Raw genomic sequence first — 17,183 nt, forward strand, 5'->3', positions numbered from 1 at the left:
GTGCTTTGCTCAGCCACTTGTCCTGTGCTTTGTGCTTTGCTCAGCCACTTCTCTCGTGCTTTGTGCTGCACTCAGCCACTTCTCCTGCGGTTTATGCTGCACTCAGCAGCTTCTCCCGTGCTCTGAGCTCTGTTCGGTTGCTTCGCCTGCACTTTATGTTAAAGGGATTGTGGGAGGCGTTCCTGGGGGAGGTCTGCAGAGGGTCGGGCATTGGTGGGGAACAGTCGACAAACCTTTTTTTGAAACTTTTCCTGAGCAGCATGCAGTGGTCCCTTTACGGACCCACTGGTTAGGCTGCTCAATGCCAAGTACCAATGGGTGGGTCTTACCCGATGCGCTCCTGCTTGTGGACGCCTGGGCTGCCAATTTTGTGGTGGAGACCCAAGCAAGGCAATAAGTGGGGGAGAGGATCGCGGGTCCGCGATTGGGGGTCGGGGTCCGCGGTCGGGGAGGGGTTGCCACGATCGGAGGTCGGGTGTCTGCAATCATTGACGGGTCAGTGCAGGTAGGCTTGTTGGGCCTGGGGAAAGCACTCCTGCTCCTCCGGGCCCACAAGCTGTGCCTTTCTAGGTACCTACCTGTTAGTCTCGGGCCTTCTTGCCTCTTTTCACGAGGCGTAAAACAGAAGGCCCAGGATTCCCAGCCCCCCAGGGTTTAAATCGGGAAGTCCAGAAAAATGGAAGCCTGAAGCCTCCTTGAAAGGTTTTAAGGCCCGACCTGCCTCCTGGGAGTGGGTTGGTCGCCCGCCCCTCTTCCTGCTCTGGTGAAAACCGTAAATGGGCGGGTTGAGGGGGGTCTGAAATGGTGGCAATTTTCAATGCCCCCCCACCCCCAACCCACCCATTTTTCGCAGTTAAAATTGAGCCCCATATCACAGCAGGGGTCAATGCCTTTGAGGAGAGGAAAGAAATAAGCAATGAATCAATCAGTTGTGGAAGTAATTTCAAGGCTGTAATTTCATTTTAAAATGTATTTATATTTCATCTGAAACCTTCAGTGAGATTCCCTAATAACAGGCTCTGCGAGTCCATTATTTTGCTTCCTGAGCTGGTGTACAATTTTCGTCTTGTTTACTATTCCTGAATGATGCCATGTTGAAAGGTATGGAGAACTACAGGAATTCAATGTTAGTAAAAGTGAGGTGGTACATTTTGGTACCACAGTAAACTTAATAATTCTACTTTCAATGGGGGGAAGGCTGGGTGATGTGGAAAAGCAGAGGGATTTGGGGGTTCAGGTTCACAAGATATTAAAAGCAGCACCTCAAGTGGATAATGCCATAAAAAAGCTAATGGAAACTAGGTATTATGCAAGAGGTATAGAATGTAAAAGTCAAGATGTAAAGGTGAATCTCTGTAAGACCTTAGTAAGACTGCAGTTGGAGCACTGTGTGCAATTTTGGGCTCCACACTGTTGAGGCTTTAAAAAGGGTTCACCAGGATGCTGCCTGGTATGAGGAAATACAAAGAACAAATTAAAAAATTGGGGCAATTTTTGTTGGAACAGAGGAGATTAAGTGGTGTTTTGATAGAGGCATTTAAAATTTTGATGAGACGGACTTAGTAGATAGAAACAGACTAAATTGAGGAGACATAGAGCTAAGATTAAATGTAAGCGATTTAGGACAGAGAGCAAAGGCTTGTGAGGTTGTAGAATGCACCTCAAGGTTAGGGATTGAAGTGGAGACCATGTCAACATCTAAGAATACTGTCGGTTAGATAGATGGTTGAAGGAAAGGCAAGTAAAGGGATATGGGAACAAGGCAAGCACATGGGATTAGGACTACAGCTTATGTGTTGGATTAACACCATCACGGACAATTTCCGTCTTGTAACTTGATGTAGTTTTCTATATTATAGTGAGATGACTCACGACTGACACAATAGCCTTTGATGGTTGTCAATCATTGTCATTCCAGCCAGCCCTACAACACATAAAATGAAAGACAGTACACGGTGCAACAAATCACTTTCAACTGTCATTAACACCGTTATCGTTTTGTGGGCTTTAGTTTATGTATATGAAAAACAATTCTAGGTGACAGAAATCTGTAATCCAGGAGTCATTTTACAAATTCATGGTCCTGGTGCAGAGCCTCACCATTCGGAACGCGTATCAGGAATTCAAGTGTGGAGAACGCCAAGCCCTGTCCTTCAGTTTTAATGGACAGGAAATCCTCTGGGGCCCACTGACTGCCGAGTCCAAATTTCCCATATGATTTTCCAGCGAGGGAACCTCGGAGCCAGGAGCATGAATTTGTAAAATTTACCCTCTAATCTCAAGTTTCAGATGGGATGTAAAAATGATCAGAGCTTCGTTTGTGTGATTTATATTGTAATCTGACCTCCTCAATTAAATGACAGTCTTTCAGTCTGAACTATCTATAATTCTAAGTACAAATGCCTTCAGAATACCATTGGAACAAATCTATCAGAGTGCACTGGTTTGTAATATCACTGGTTGTTTCTTAATAGTCTCTGACAGGCTTTGTGAAATGTTGTACTTTTATTTTCAAAGAAAATTACGTACATACATTTCATGAAGTCACGTGCATGCCAACCTAGAAAACTAATAAAAGCTGACTGTCACGTTTTTGGGATTTTCAACCAAAATATCAGGGGAGAAATTTTCTTTTAAAATATTGCCAGTATCCCCCAACATAGAGAGCCACTGGGGGCTGCCTCTGACCCTTTCCAGTAGGGGAATCCATCAACCCCCCCCCTCCCCCGCCCCCCCAAGGCTTTCCAGTTTTGCGGCATTTCTGGCCTCTTTGAAGTGGTGGCTCCTCAAATGCACCCCTAACGCATCAGTGACTTACTCCTCATGGCTCCTCCCTCTGACCCCATGAACTTTGGTGGGGTCAACTGTAAAAGCCGTGACTGGCGTACACTGGGATGACCCCGGCACCCTTCTTGTGCAGATTTCCTGGGCCCTTGTGTTTTGTGTGATCGATGCTGGCTTTATGTTCTGCAGGTAATGTAGCACTCTGTCTGTTTACAGGAAAAGCAGAACGAGAGCCAATATTTACAAGAGCACAAGGAGGAACTGATAGAAGAACTTGCTACGACTATAATGCAGAAGGTCCGTGTGCTTAGCACTGAAGGATTGCAAGAAGCGTAAATTATTATTTCAGTACAAAACGAGAAGCTTATGATATCTGTTAGTGTGGTGTAGTGTTGTACAGTCCGAAGGATCTCAATAATTAAAGCACCGTCACAGACACTGAGCACAAGTGACCATACTCAGTACTGCACACGACATTCCACAAATTTATAAAGTTTAAAATTATTTGCTGGTTTATTGTCTTATAAACTGGTTCATAAGATAAGAGCTCAGCAAAAACGTTTTTGGTTATTCCGTTTACTCTTTTAATTTCTATTGATCATTGATATTTTCCCAATTTATCTCCTTTCTGCCTGCTTTGGCTATGCACCTTCAATACCAGAGAGGGTAAATGGGTAATTTCCTCCCAGGCAACCAGCTGCAAGCATGTATCTTTGCTTATGCTGCTTTTATGTGGCTGATACAAAATGCACAAGAATGGCTGAGGGAAATTCCCTTTCAGGCTTTCCCGCCTGCCTTGTGGATAAGAGCCTGACTTTAGCTCAGGACCATTACTGCCCATCTGGCTGGTCCCAGAGCACTGGATAATAATATTGCAGTGGGTGAGACATTGTCCTGTGACTGCTGGGGTCTGTATTAAAATCTAGCCTAAGATAATGAGTTAATTGCCTTCTCCTGGCCATAAGAATCCCACGTGAACTGAATTTGAGCAGTCTCAGCCTGGTCCCTACTGACCTGATCTCATTGGCCAAAATTACCAATATCACTTAGGCCACAAAGATGGCTCATATGAAAACTTCACCCTGGTGCAGTAGGGGATGCTCTTCTGAGCCTGGGCCAGAGTAAAGAGTACTATGCGCAACTTGGGAGTATTTGATGGTGGCAGTTGGTAACAAAATTGGTTTTCAATTTTGCCGCGGTGAAATTGTTCACCATTATGAGCACAAGATTCACCCTAAAAAAAACGTTTTATTACAGGTGTGCTGAAATACTGCCTGGCTGTTTTGTACATGAGAGATTACTGATATGAGCAGTCTCCTTCCATTCATTACAGGTGATAAAGAGGAAGCAGTCTGTGAGCGGCCTGACCGACTTTGAATCAGAACAGCCACATTCACAGAACAGTGCCTCAACCTATTCAGCTTCCACAAAAGAGAATGTTCTCCCCACTCATGAGAGCTGTAGAGGGATATCAAATCTGTGGGTGAGTTGAAGAGAATTATCTTTATTTTCCACTTTGCAGTTGAAATAGAAATAAAGAACAACTGAAGTCTGGAAAGTCCAAATGGAAAAGCTGAAAATGATATTTGCTGTTTTCACAAGAAATCTGATTGTCCACAGAGTTCTGTAAGTAGTCTGAACATCTCTACCTTGTTAAGACCTGTTTAAAGAGATGCTCTTTTTATGCAAGAGTGCTTTAGCAAACTTTTATTTGGAAAGGGAAGTGAGAGAGTCGTGCACCATTTTTATCAGAACGTTGTCCTGGACAACTCATGTAAAGCTGGCCACGAATTTCCTGGATTGCATTTACACAGAGGTCACACTGAAATTTAGGCCAGTTTTTGTGCTGATCTTGCCAGCGGGAACTTATGCCGAAATTTCCTATAGAGTTCATTTGCCTACGGAAAAACCGAGGTGAAACAACCTTAAATTCAGCGCCACCATTGGCGCCCAATAATGTAGTCCCTTCAAAAAATAAAGATTTACTGCGTGTCTGTATTGCTGTTTATTGGACTTTTGTTGTAAAATCAGGAAACTTGCATGTGTGGAGTTTGAATCACAGCACACTGATACTTCACAGCAGCAGTGCTGCATCATTTAGTAGTCTGGCAAGAACCACCAAAACTTGCGTAGCAAAGGAAAAAAGTGTGAATCTCAGTGAAATCTGGGTTTGAACTCACAGTTGTCCAGTTGAGATCCCTGACATTCTACCACCAGGCCCACTCGAGAGGAGTCTATTTCTGGTTTAGCATCTCATTTCTACATGGAACTGAAAAGGCAGTGGCTCCGTGTTATATCCAATAACAAAGATTATTTTGCATACCTTCACCATGATGTCAGTTTGGGCAAATACCAATGTCAAAAGGCCATTGTTAACAATGTTAAAGTCTGAATTAGTCAGAATTACCTTCTGCCAGATGTAGTTTCACTTTTGAGTGATATTGCATTGCTGCACTAGTGACTTCTGCAGGATGCCTCACTCTCTTGCCTCTACTGCTTCTCTTCCTCTTCCATTATTATGCAGAACAGGCTTATGCCCATTGGAAAGGCCATTCCAGCCATTTAGTCCTTCTCAACATGTTTGTGTTGTGGGGGGGGATGGGCGGTGGGGTTGAATCCAAGAAGTTTCAGGTGCACTGAGACTGACAGCACTTTGGTTAAGTATAGTACAGGAGTCAGTCACAAAATCCACAAAGAAAATCGCTGTCAAACTCCAGAGATCTCAGTTATGTTGATATCAAGAGACTTGGGGCCGTGCTGCCCCTAAATGTTTGGGGTGTAAATCTACGTCACCACATTATTCACATAACTCCAGGAAACTCACCTGATCTGGTCTTTTGCATTTGGTACGGGGCTATGTAACTGAGTGGCAGAGGGTTTCGGCGGACATATCTCAGAAGCGGCGCAAACAATAGAGGAAATTCGTGCACGGTTATGTCTCAGTGTCAAACCGACATGAATCACATGCGTGCGAATTTCCTTGGAAAAAAACAGCACAACGCTGAATTTACACTGCAGATGTGCCAAAAACTTCCAGGAAATTCCAGGCTGATATGTTTTGGTGGGACTTACGTCATTGTGTCATGTGTGGGTCAACAAATGAATAGCGATTTGCCTAACACATCTTTTTACAAAGGTAGAGCCCTTTAAAGCGAAATTGGATTTTGTTTTCATCGCAAAGCAATCACTGTAATTTGATTCAGAATTTTCAAAATGAATTCACTTTAGTAGTATTATAATCTGCTTTCTATTTTATGAATACTAATAGATCTCCTGTGGTGTTGCTCACGGTAAGTTGGATGATACACTGTTCTATAAGTTCAGGAGTGTTATACCATGTACGCATAATGTGCCTGTCAGTTTTAGGATGTAGTTCCGAAATACCCAGCATTTTAAGGTTGTTTTGCGTCTGTAACAAATTTGGAATGTGACATCTGCGTGCACTAGATGCACTGTTTTTAATATATTATTAGTTGGGCTCCCCCTATCGGCTCCTTCACCAAGACGGCCTTTAGCATCTTTGAAACATCCTTCGCTGTTGCCAAAGTTCTAACCCGTGCTTTTATTCCTTCAAGGCTTCATTCTCTAATGATCTCCTAGCTGACCTTCCTTCTTCCACCCTCAATTAGTTACAATTAATTAAGAATGCTGTTAGAAAATGCATTTATTTATGATTAGATAATTATCTATTTCATAGAATCAGTAAGGTTCTTGAAACATTATGGTTAAGCGTTCACAGATTTATTAAGTATATAGTATGTGCAATAGTACTTAAGCTTCTGTTAATCATTTGGTACTTACAATCACACCTGATGACTGAGGAATCAAACGAGTTACAGTTCTGAGCTCAATAATTTTTTTTTATTCGTTCATGGGATATGGGCGTCGCTGGCGAGGCCAGCATTTATTGTCCATCCCTAATTGCCCTTGAGAAGGTGGTGGTGAGCCGCCTTCTTGAACCGCTGCAGTCCATGTGGTGAAGGTTCTCCCACAGTGCTGTTAGGAAGGGAGTTCCAGGATTTTGACCCAGCGACGATGAAGGAACGGCGATATATTTCCAAGTCGGGATGGTGTGTGACTTGGAGGGGAACGTGCAGGTGGTGTTGTTCCCATGCGCCTGCTGCTCTTGTCCTTCTAGGTGGTAGAGGTCGCGGGTTTGGGAGGTGCTGTCGAAGAAGCCTTGACAAGTTGCTGCAGTGTATCTTGTGAATCGTACACACTGCAGCCACTGTGTGCCGGTGGTGAAGGGAGTGAATGTTTAGGGTGGTGGATGGGGTGCCAATCAAGTGGGCTGCTTTGTCCTGGATGGTGTTGAGCTTCTTGAGTGTTGTTGGAGCTGCACTCATGCAGGCAAGTGTAGAGTATTCCATCACACTCCTGACTTATGCCTTGTAGATGGTGGAAAGGCTTTGGGGAGTCAGGAGGTGAGTCACTCACCGCAGAATACCCAGCCTCTGACTGCTGTTATAGCCACAGTATTTATATGGCTGGTCCAGTTAAGTTTCTGGTCAATGGTGACCCCCAGGATGTTGATGGTGGGGGATTCGGCGATGGTAATGTGGTTGAATGTCAAGGGGAGGTGGTTAGACTCTCTCTTGTTGGAGATGGTCATTGCCTGGCACTTGTCTGGCGCGAATGTTACTTGCCACTTATGAGCCCAAGCCTGGATGTTGTCCAGGTGGATCAAATCCTTCGATCCAAACTCTCGATCCAAAATCCCTACTTTTTATACCTTTCTCTAACTTCTGCTACGTGACCATCAGCATGTCTCGGCATTACATGGTTATACCAGACATTAAGCCCTGTGTTCAGGATAACCAAGTCTATGTGCGGCTTAACTAGTCATCCTTAAAGGGACCGTTGGAGGCCGCCACCAAAAAGCTATGTTTAACAAAAATACTTACCTGAATGTGCAAGAGTGCTTCTCCCGGTGGGTCCACGGCAGTCCTGAAGACCGTTGGCGGCCCCTCCCCTCCTGATTGCCTATCCACTCTCCAGATTGGCCCCCGATCACCCCTTCCCCCCCCCCCTCAAAGGACGTACCTGAGGGCCACTTCCTGTGCCACAAACGCATAAAATTTAAATCCTCTTTGCCTGCGAGCCGTCTGGGGACATGCAGCAGGCATCCACAGCTCACCTGTCTATTTTAAATGAAACCCAATATCGGGTGTGGCCTGAGCCTACCCATTCCAGCACAGGCATTGTTCCCTGTTCCCAGTTTGCACCAGCAGGCCGGCTGGTGCAAACAGATGTTTTTCTTCTTAGGACTAACTGGTGTCTGTGCAAACCCCTATCAGTGAATACAGTCCCCTCAAGCTTGGGAATCAGTACACACTGGCACCTCTTCAATTATCTTATCCCATTAAGACACATTCTCTATCAGGCGATTACCTCACACAAGGATATTACAACTGGGGTGCTCTAAGGGTCAGTTCTCATTTCAGAAGTTCAGTGGTCACCATCTTAGAATTGCTGTGTATCTGTACAATTGTAGCATCGATTAGTTATTTGAAGACATTACAATATAAGAACCATTCTACCCTACTTAACAAGCCAAGGTTCAACTTACTTCAAGTCAGCGCACAAAATTCTGGGGCTAGTCTGATTAACCCTTTCCTTAGCGTACCACTAGCTACGTCCTTACACAAAGTCCCTCACTTCCATCATTGAATTCTCACCAGGCTCCACTGGTTCCCTGTGCCCTTCCATATCAATTTCAAAATTCTTCTTCCTATCTTCAAATGCCTCCAAGGGCTCACCTCTCCCGACCTCTGTGACCTCCTTGTCCCCTATGTCCCTGGTCACACCCTTCGCAGTTTTCTACACTCCACCGTTGGTGACCCTCTGGAAATCTATCCCTAAATCCTGATCCATAGAAAGCACTCGGCGGATCGTGACCTTAATGAGGCCCATCAAGTTCACTTCCGGGCTTCACGCCTAGCAACCAGCCTGATTGACAGACTGATTGCTGCAACAGGGCGCAGCCAGGGATCAGAGGGAGGGAGGGAAGTATCACGGGTCGGGGAGAAGATCGGGGTGGGGGCGGGCAGGGAGAAGACGGGGGGGGGGGTGGTGCGAGGAGAAGATTGGGTGGTGGCGGGAAGAAGATCGGGGGGGAGCCCAGAAGAAGATGGGGGGGCTGGGAAGAAGATCGGTGGGGGGGCTGGGAAGAAGATCGGCGGGGGGGGCGGGGCCGGGAAGAAGATTGTGGGGGGAGCACGGAAGAAGATCGGGGAGGGCACGGGAAGAAGATCGGGGGGGAGCCCGGAAGAAGATCGGGGTGGGGGGGGGCTGGGAAGAAGATCGGGGGGGAGGGGGGGGAGCGGAAGAAGTTCGGGGCGGAAGAAGATCGGGGGGAGCCGGGAAGACGATCGGGGTGGAGCCCAGAAGAAGATTGGGGGGAGCCCGGAAGAAGACCGGGGGGGCTGCTGGGAAGAAGATCGCGGGGGGGTGCGGGAAGAAGATCGGGGTGGAGCTCGGAAGAAGATTGGGGGGGGCCGGGAAGAAGATTGGGGGGGCGGCGGGAAGAAGATTGGGGGGAGCCCGGAAGAAGATTGGGGTGGGGGGCGGGAAGAAGATTGGGGGGAGCCCGGAAGAAGATTGGGGGGAGCCCGGAAGAAGATTGGGGTGGGGGGCGGGAAGAAGATTGGGGGGAGCCCGGAAGAAGATTGGGGGGAGCCCGGAAGAAGATTGGGGGGGCGGCGGGAAGAAGATCGCGGTGGGGGGTGCCGGAAGAAGATCGCGGTGGGGGGTGCCGGAAGAAGATCGCGGTGGGGGGTGCCGGAAGAAGATCGCGGTGGGGGGTGCCGGAAGAAGATCGCGGTGGGGGGTGCCGGAAGAAGATCGCGGTGGGGGGTGCCGGAAGAAGATCGCGGTGGGGGGTGCCGGAAGAAGATCGCGGTGGGGGGTGCCGGAAGAAGATCGCGGTGGGGGGTGCCGGAAGAAGATCGGGGTGGAGCCCGGAAGAAGATTGGGGTGGGGGGAAGAAGATTGGGGGGAGCCCGGAAGAAGATTGGGGGGAGCCCGGAAGAAGATTGGGGGGGGCCGGGAAGAAGATCGGGGGGAGCCCGGAAGAAGATGGGGGGGGGCCGGGAAGAAGATCGGGGGCGGGGCCGGGAAGAAGATTGTGGGGGGCCAGGAAGAAGATCGGGGGGAGCCCGGAAGAAGACCGGGGTGGGGGGGTCTAGAAAGAAGATCGGGGTGGAGCCCGGAAGAAGATCGGGGTGAGAGCCCGGAAGAAGATCGGGGTGAGAGCCGGGAAGAAGATCGGGGTGAGAGCCGGGAAGAAGATCGGGGTGAGAGCCCGGAAGAAGATCGGGGTGAGAGCCCGGAAGAAGATCGGGGTGAGAGCCCGGAAGAAGATCGGGGTGAGAGCCCGGAAGAAGTTCGGGGTGAGAGCCCGGAAGAAGTTCGGGGTGAGAGCCCGGAAGAAGTTCGGGGTGAGAGCCCGGAAGAAGTTCGGGGTGAGAGCCGGGAAGAAGATAGGGGAGAGCACGGAAGAAGATCGGGGTGGGGGGGTCTGGAAAGAAGATCGGGGTGGAGCCCGGAAGAAGATCGGGGTGGGGACCGGGAAGAAGATCGGGGTGTGGGGGTCTGGAAAGAAGATCGGGGTGGAGCCCGGAAGAAGATCGGGGTGGGGGCCGGGAAGAAGGTCGGAAATCATTGGAGGTCGGGTGAAGAGTCAAAATAGGTGAGGGTTCATCATCGAGGGGGGTGGAGGGGTGGCCAATCGCGGGGGTCCTGTCGGCCAGGTGAGCTTGTTGGGCCTGGATGAAGTACTCCTGCTCCTTCGGGCCCACAAGCAGTGCAATAAAGGCACTCACATCATAGATCCGGCCCTTCCCGCCTGCTTTCACCTGATGTGATTCGGAAGCGATGGGAAACCTGAACAGGTAAGGTTAAATTCATTTTAATTGTCCAATGCACAAAATATAAAGTACCTCAAGTATCTCAATGCGGTACATTGCCCCTTTAAGTATCGGCCCACCGGCTTTAAGTGGGGGCGGGACTTCCTGGTGTCTGCTGTCAACACGCAGACAAACCTGCCTGGGTTAAACCCAGAAGTGGGCGAGTTGGAGCCGGGATGCGGTCCCGCTCCAAAAACCTGTTGTTTCAAACCTCCCACCCATCCCCAACCCACCCGTTCTTGGGGGTTAAAGTTTACCCCCTGGTGTCCATTTCTTCCTTTCCAACACTGTAAAACTTTCAGAAACCTCTTTCTGACAGGATGAGCACTGTATAATTGCAAATTGTTGTTGTTATAAAGTTAAAGGAATATAACCAAAGAGACCCAGCAGCCAGCAATGTCACTGCATCAGACTGCTGCAACAATATGTGGTTTATCTAAAAAAAAACACTACTGACAAGAACCACCCCAAGACCATCAATAAGCCTGTATGGAAGATTTACACCCCATTACTCTGTACTTCTGTCTCGTATACAATGAGCCATGCTTTGTATATTGTATCAACAATATATAAATCTTGTACCCAAGAATAAATACAGTAATTGCCTTTTTTTATATAATTTCTTTTATTCATTCTCGGGATGTGGACGTTGCTGGGAAGGCCGGCATTTATTGCCCATCCATAGTTGCCCTTGAGAATGTTGTGGTGAGCTGCCTTCTTGAACCGTTGCATTGCTGGGGCACTGCTTGCTGGGGCACTGCAGAGGCACTGGAGTCACATGTAGGCCAGACTGGATAAGGACGGCAGGTTTTCTTCCCTAAAGGACATTAATGAACCAGTTGGGTTTTTAACAAAAATCCGACAGCTTCATGGTCACTCTTTACTGATACCAGACTACAATGAGACCTGCTTGATCCTGATATCTACAGAGTGGTTTTATTGAACCTTGCTGAGCTTACTATTGGTACGACATGTCATAGAAAGATATTTCCTGCTTGGCACCAGTGATCAGGAACACTTATCTCCACGCCACACTCGCAGTCTACAAGTGTCACATGTAAAACCCCAGCTGCTCCGATATTGCAAAGTATCAAGCTTCATACATTGCAGCTCTTCAAAACTGCTGACTTTGTACTTGTTTTTAATGAAACACTCACCCAAGCTGATGAACAGTCCTGTTGAGTCGTACATCATGAATGGGTGACATTCAATTAAGCCTCTTGCACAGTTACTAATAGTTATTTTGCGCTGGATCCCAAAGGTTTGAATAGTGCCCTGCAGCAAATTCTTTACTATTTTTTGGCCCCTAATCAATATTTTTTGAATGCTGTGATCAAAAGCAGAGCAGAGTGCAATAGAGGTAATAAACTTTGAAATATATAAATTAGCAGTTTATTTTATTTGTATTTTTCCTACATTACAACGGTGTCTACACTCCCAAAATGTTTTTCATTGGCTGGAAAGCACTTTGGGCCATCCTGAGGTTGTGCTATATAAATGCGAGTTCTTTCTTTCTTAAACTGTTTATTTTACAACACAATTTATTGCTGCAACCATAAGACTTTTTAAAGAAAGAAACAGCCTGATATTGACTTAGTTGCAGTTTTACAGTGCAACCAATCAGGAAACCAAAAGCCATTTCCATCAGAACACAGGTCCTAGATGTGGAAGGACAGTCACCCTGAGTCACTATTATGTACCTTCCAGTAGCTAGTTTCACAAGGTATTGGAAGATGCCTCTCTGTGGCAGGATGCCACTCTGAGTTTCTGGTGACTGTATGGGGCAAGAACCTCTGCTGCACTGCTGCAAGCACAGACAGCAACACAAATTATATCCCAGGATTTGGGATGGGGTCAGTGGAATTTCTGCACTTATATAAAAGTCTGTGCATCTGGCATAAGGTGCCCATGGGAAAAAAATTATATCTGGAGCGTAGGAAAATTTTTGACCTGTACCAAGAACCAGTCAAAAACACTTATGCTGGGAATTTCCTCAGAACCTCTCCTGCTCCACTGCCATAACTTTGGTGGAAGTTTGGCAGAAACCTCATTTATGCACATTTACGAGGTTTCCTCCGAACTGCCGTCTAAGTTACGGTGGCTGAGTGGGAGAAGCTCCGAGGAAATTCCCAGTTTTAATCACTTAATCTACTGTCTCTGAGCACATCTCTGACAATTTTTTAGCGAGTCCTTTCAGCAGCATATTGCTTCCTCACTATGGGGTGAAGTCATTAATGCCACATTGTCAATGGTGAACCAGACTAGAAGGGAGCAAAGGTCGGAGATAGGGCTGCAACACTGTGGTCAGGGATTGGCTAGTTAACCATGTATCCTTACAAATAATGTTTATAAGATAATGAACACCTCAAAAAATCCATATTTACCATAAAACACCGCAAAGCGTACCAATAAACTTACCCATCCCATGTTATGATGCCTAAAGGAACTTTCTCCCTGTCGGGCCTCCCTCTCAAGTGGGCCTCAAGCTTTTCTTCTACTTTTTTATGGCTTGCTTGTTTTAGCTGAGTCTTCCGACTGACACTTTTTGGGCCTCCACACATTCCTCAGCTGATTTTCCCCTCAGAAAGATCACCACCCCTCCATCCCCTGCCGTGGACCTTGCACGCATGACTTTTAGGCCTCTGTGCATGTGCAGCATACCAGCTGGTGCTCCCACACCGATCTCCACCATATGGGCTATATTTTTCAAAACAAAATCTTCCCTAGAACAACAACAATGAAAATCATCCAGCAACAAAGGGGTGATTTTAACCTAATTCGCAGGAAACTCACGGAATCAGGTTTTACATCCTGCTCAATATTGCACTCCATTGACTTCAATAAACCATCTTTACATGTTGATTAGCAGTACTCCATTGCAGAAACTGTGTTCACTGGATACAGCAAAGGCTATGGGCCCCGACAACATCCTGGCTGTAGTCCTGAAGACTTGTGCATCAGAACTAGCCACACCTCTAGCCAAGCTGTTCCAGTACAGCTACAACACTGGCATCTACCCGACAAAATGGAAAATTGCCCAGGTATGTGCTGTCCACAAAAAGCAGGACAAATCCAATCCGGCCAATTACCGCCCCATCAGTCTACTCTCAATCATCAGCAAAGTGATGGAAGGTGTCATCGACATTACTATCAAGCGGCACTTACTCACCAATAACCTGGCAAGTAACATTCGCACCAGACAAGTGCCAGGCAATGACCATCTCCAACAAGAGAGAGTCTAACCACCTCCCCATGACATTCAACAGCATTACCATCGCCAAATCCCCCACTATTAACATCCTGGGGGTCACCATTGACCAGAAACTTAACTGGACCAGCCACATAAATACTGTGGCTACAAGAGCAGGTCAGAGGCTGGGTATTCTGTGACGAGTGACTCACCTCCTGACTCCCCAAAGCCTTTCCACCATCTACAAGGCACAAGTCAGGAGTGTGATGGAATACTCTCCACTTGCCTGGATGAGTGCAGCTTCAACAACACTCAAGAAGCTTGACACCATCCAGGACAAAGCAGCCCACTTGATTGGCACCCCATCCACCACCCTAAACATTCACTCCCTTCACCACCGGCGCACAGTGGCTGCAGTGTGTACCATCCACAGGATGCACTGCAGCAACTCACCAAGGCATCTTCGACAGCACCTCCAAAATCCGCGACCTCTACCACCTAGAAAGACAAGGACAGCAGGCACATGGGAACACCACCATCTGCACGTTCCCCTCCAAGTCACACACCATCCTGACTTGGAAATATATTCCCATTACTTCATCGTCGCTGGGTCAAAATCCTGAAACTCCCTTCCTAACAGCACTGTGGGAGAGCCTTCACCACACGGACTGCAGCGGTTCAAGAGGGCGGCTCACCACCACCTTCTCAAGGGCAATTAGGGGTGGGCAATAAATGCCGGCCTCGCCAGTGACACCCACATCCCATAAATGAATAAAAAAAAGAAACGTGAGGGGCGTTTTTTGGGCGTAAAACAAGGGAAAAGCTTACCAAAGTCCAGCCTGGATCTCTCGCCCCCAACCTGTACCCGAAAATCGTCCGCTGCCATATTGAATCAGGCGACTTTAGGTCGTCCCAGGAGTTCGCATGAGAGGAACAGTGGCCTAATCAGATTATTTAAATAAGGGTCCTGCACCTATATTAGGACCCTTCTGGGATACTGGTGTGTGGCAGCGCTGATTCGTTCATTCTTAGTCCCGCTCAGCAAGTCATGGCGGGAACAGTCGATAAGCTGGCTGCAACAGTGCTATTTAAAGGGGTCTTCACCTCCAGTAAGGTGAGTCTCTGGTTAATCTTTATGGACTGCTGTTGTGTTTTTGAGTGATTTTGATGGCTTCCTTGGTTGCTTTTTCACTGTTGACAAGTCTTGGAGAGTGCGTTTGGGAAGATGCTGCAGTCTTTGTGGGGATTGGCTTCAGCATAATCTTAGAGGATGGGTGTGCTGCTTGGTCTACCTTTGTGGCTGGAACATGAGGAGGAGGAAGAGCAGCAGGGACCAGGAGATGCTGCTTGAAGAGGGCGAAGGAGGGGAAGACGCAGGAGGCCATACACGATGCGTGTCTTCAAGAACCGCATATCTTACCTCGACTCGACAGAGGAGCAGTGTGTCAGGCGGCTCCACTTCACCTGGGAGGCAGTGGCTGAGCTGTGTCACCTGTCACAGCAACAATTGGAGCCCAGTACCAGGCCAAGCACAGCACTACTTGTGACTGTTAAGGTCACTATTGCTCACCGAGCCAATATTGCCCGTTTTACACTATTATCAAAAGTAAAATTACCTCCAGTGTATTTTTCCTAATAGAAGTCTTATTTTCTTATTAGCTAACTTGCTTGCAACATGGCCTAACATCATCTTATGATTCCCCTGTTATACGACCAGAGGTCACATGGCAAAATATGAAGGATTTCCTCCGTTACTAATTGTAGCAAAATTGTAGCCACCAGTAAGAAAAAATGTTTGTTCGCTGTTTGATTCAAAACACTGTTGGCTGCAACACATCTCCTTTGTTCTTTTTTACATTCTTCAGCATAAGGTTAGGCAACAGTTTTAGTTTGATTGCAAGAGGAGAGTAAAAAAAAAACATTTTATAAAGAAAACAAATCTTAGCCCACTGCTACCTACTGGTTGACTGTACCTAAGATTTTGTTCGTTTCTACGTTTCTGTTCTAACAGAATATTCATAAGCGACCACAAATCATTGATGTCTTTGATGACAAACCTTTGGCGTACCTGCGTCTTTATTTGGGTAAAGTAGGGGATTCACTGTGAAAATGAAAAACGAGATTCACTTTTAGCCTCCAGAGTATAAACATACAGCGAAAGTAGCTGAAGGTGATGCATGGCTACACTAGACCTTCGCCATCACATCAGAAATGGAGCTGAACCAAACATACAGCTTCTAAATCAATGTCACAAGGATGAACCAGGTTGTGTAGTCAGAAAACAAATAAAATAGTTGAGATTGCACAGGAGCTATAAATCAGCCTTTGACGTGCTATACTAAATTAACTCTGACTTGAAGCAAAATCAGTGCAGCAGACATGTGTGTAAAGGTAGAATACCAGAGTTGCACAGGAAGGTGGAGCACACTTGGAGGTCAGGGGAACTTATGGTTTGTAGCAATCAGCTCCCATGATGAATTAGTGGGTAAATACTGGTCCCAGGTTTCATCCTTAACCTGTGCTGAGCTAACTGACCCCAGCTGAGTTGGCAATGGGGGCACCATAATTCACCTCAGTGTCACTGTGCTGGTAGAGGGGGGGAGGGGGATAGAGGGGAAGAAATCAATCCCAGTTCCTGCTCCTGATCACTAACCAGTGATTCCTGCTGGAAGTCTTCATGGGTGAAAATCAGGTGAGGGCAGGATCAAGTACAGTTTTGTGACCCCAGATGGTTGACTATCTCACACTTGGAGAATGGGTTCATCGCATGGTACCAGAGGATTCCTGGCACCCATCCCTGCCCCAGCATTAGTCATGGCCTTTAGGAAAGAAAAAAATAAGAAAGATCAGTTTTTAAAAAATCAAGTGCTTTAAACTTTACATAGTCAGCTGAATACAGAGCTAAAATGGGTTGTAACATATTAAGTTTTGATGATATCATAAATTGTGAGGAAGACAGAAAGAAAGAAAGACTTGTATTTATATAGTGCTTTTCAGGACGTCCCAAAGCATTTTATAGCCAATGAAGTACTTTTGAAGTGTAGTCAATGTTGTAGGAAACACGGAAGCCACTTTGCGGACAGCAAGGTCCCACAAACAGCAATGTGATAATGACCGAGTGGTTTGAGTGATGATGGTTGAGGATTTAAAAACTCCCAGACTCCCTGTGAGGATGAGTTCTGAAGCTTGGCACTATTATGGAGAGGTGCGGAATTGAGCCTGGAGGCTCCCCTATGGTGAAGGAGTATAAATCGGAGGGAACCTCACTTGGGGCCACTACCAAGCACCTCTCAACAGTGGGA

The 17,183-nt window shown here is 46.9% G+C and overlaps 1 protein-coding gene across 1 annotated transcript in view; it reads left to right on the top strand.

Moving 5' to 3' along the window:
- Positions 1-17,183, top strand: part of myripb (myosin VIIA and Rab interacting protein b) — a 559,045-nt gene that overhangs the window by 442,033 nt on the left and 99,829 nt on the right. The window contains exons 7-8 of the mRNA XM_068001808.1: positions 3,001-3,081; positions 4,118-4,267. Coding sequence (XP_067857909.1) covers positions 3,001-3,081; positions 4,118-4,267 — 231 coding nt within the window. The remainder of the gene's footprint in view (positions 1-3,000; positions 3,082-4,117; positions 4,268-17,183) is intronic.

The sequence above is a fragment of the Heptranchias perlo genome, chromosome 2 (assembly GCF_035084215.1).
Source record: "Heptranchias perlo isolate sHepPer1 chromosome 2, sHepPer1.hap1, whole genome shotgun sequence".
NCBI lineage: Eukaryota > Metazoa > Chordata > Chondrichthyes > Hexanchiformes > Hexanchidae > Heptranchias > Heptranchias perlo.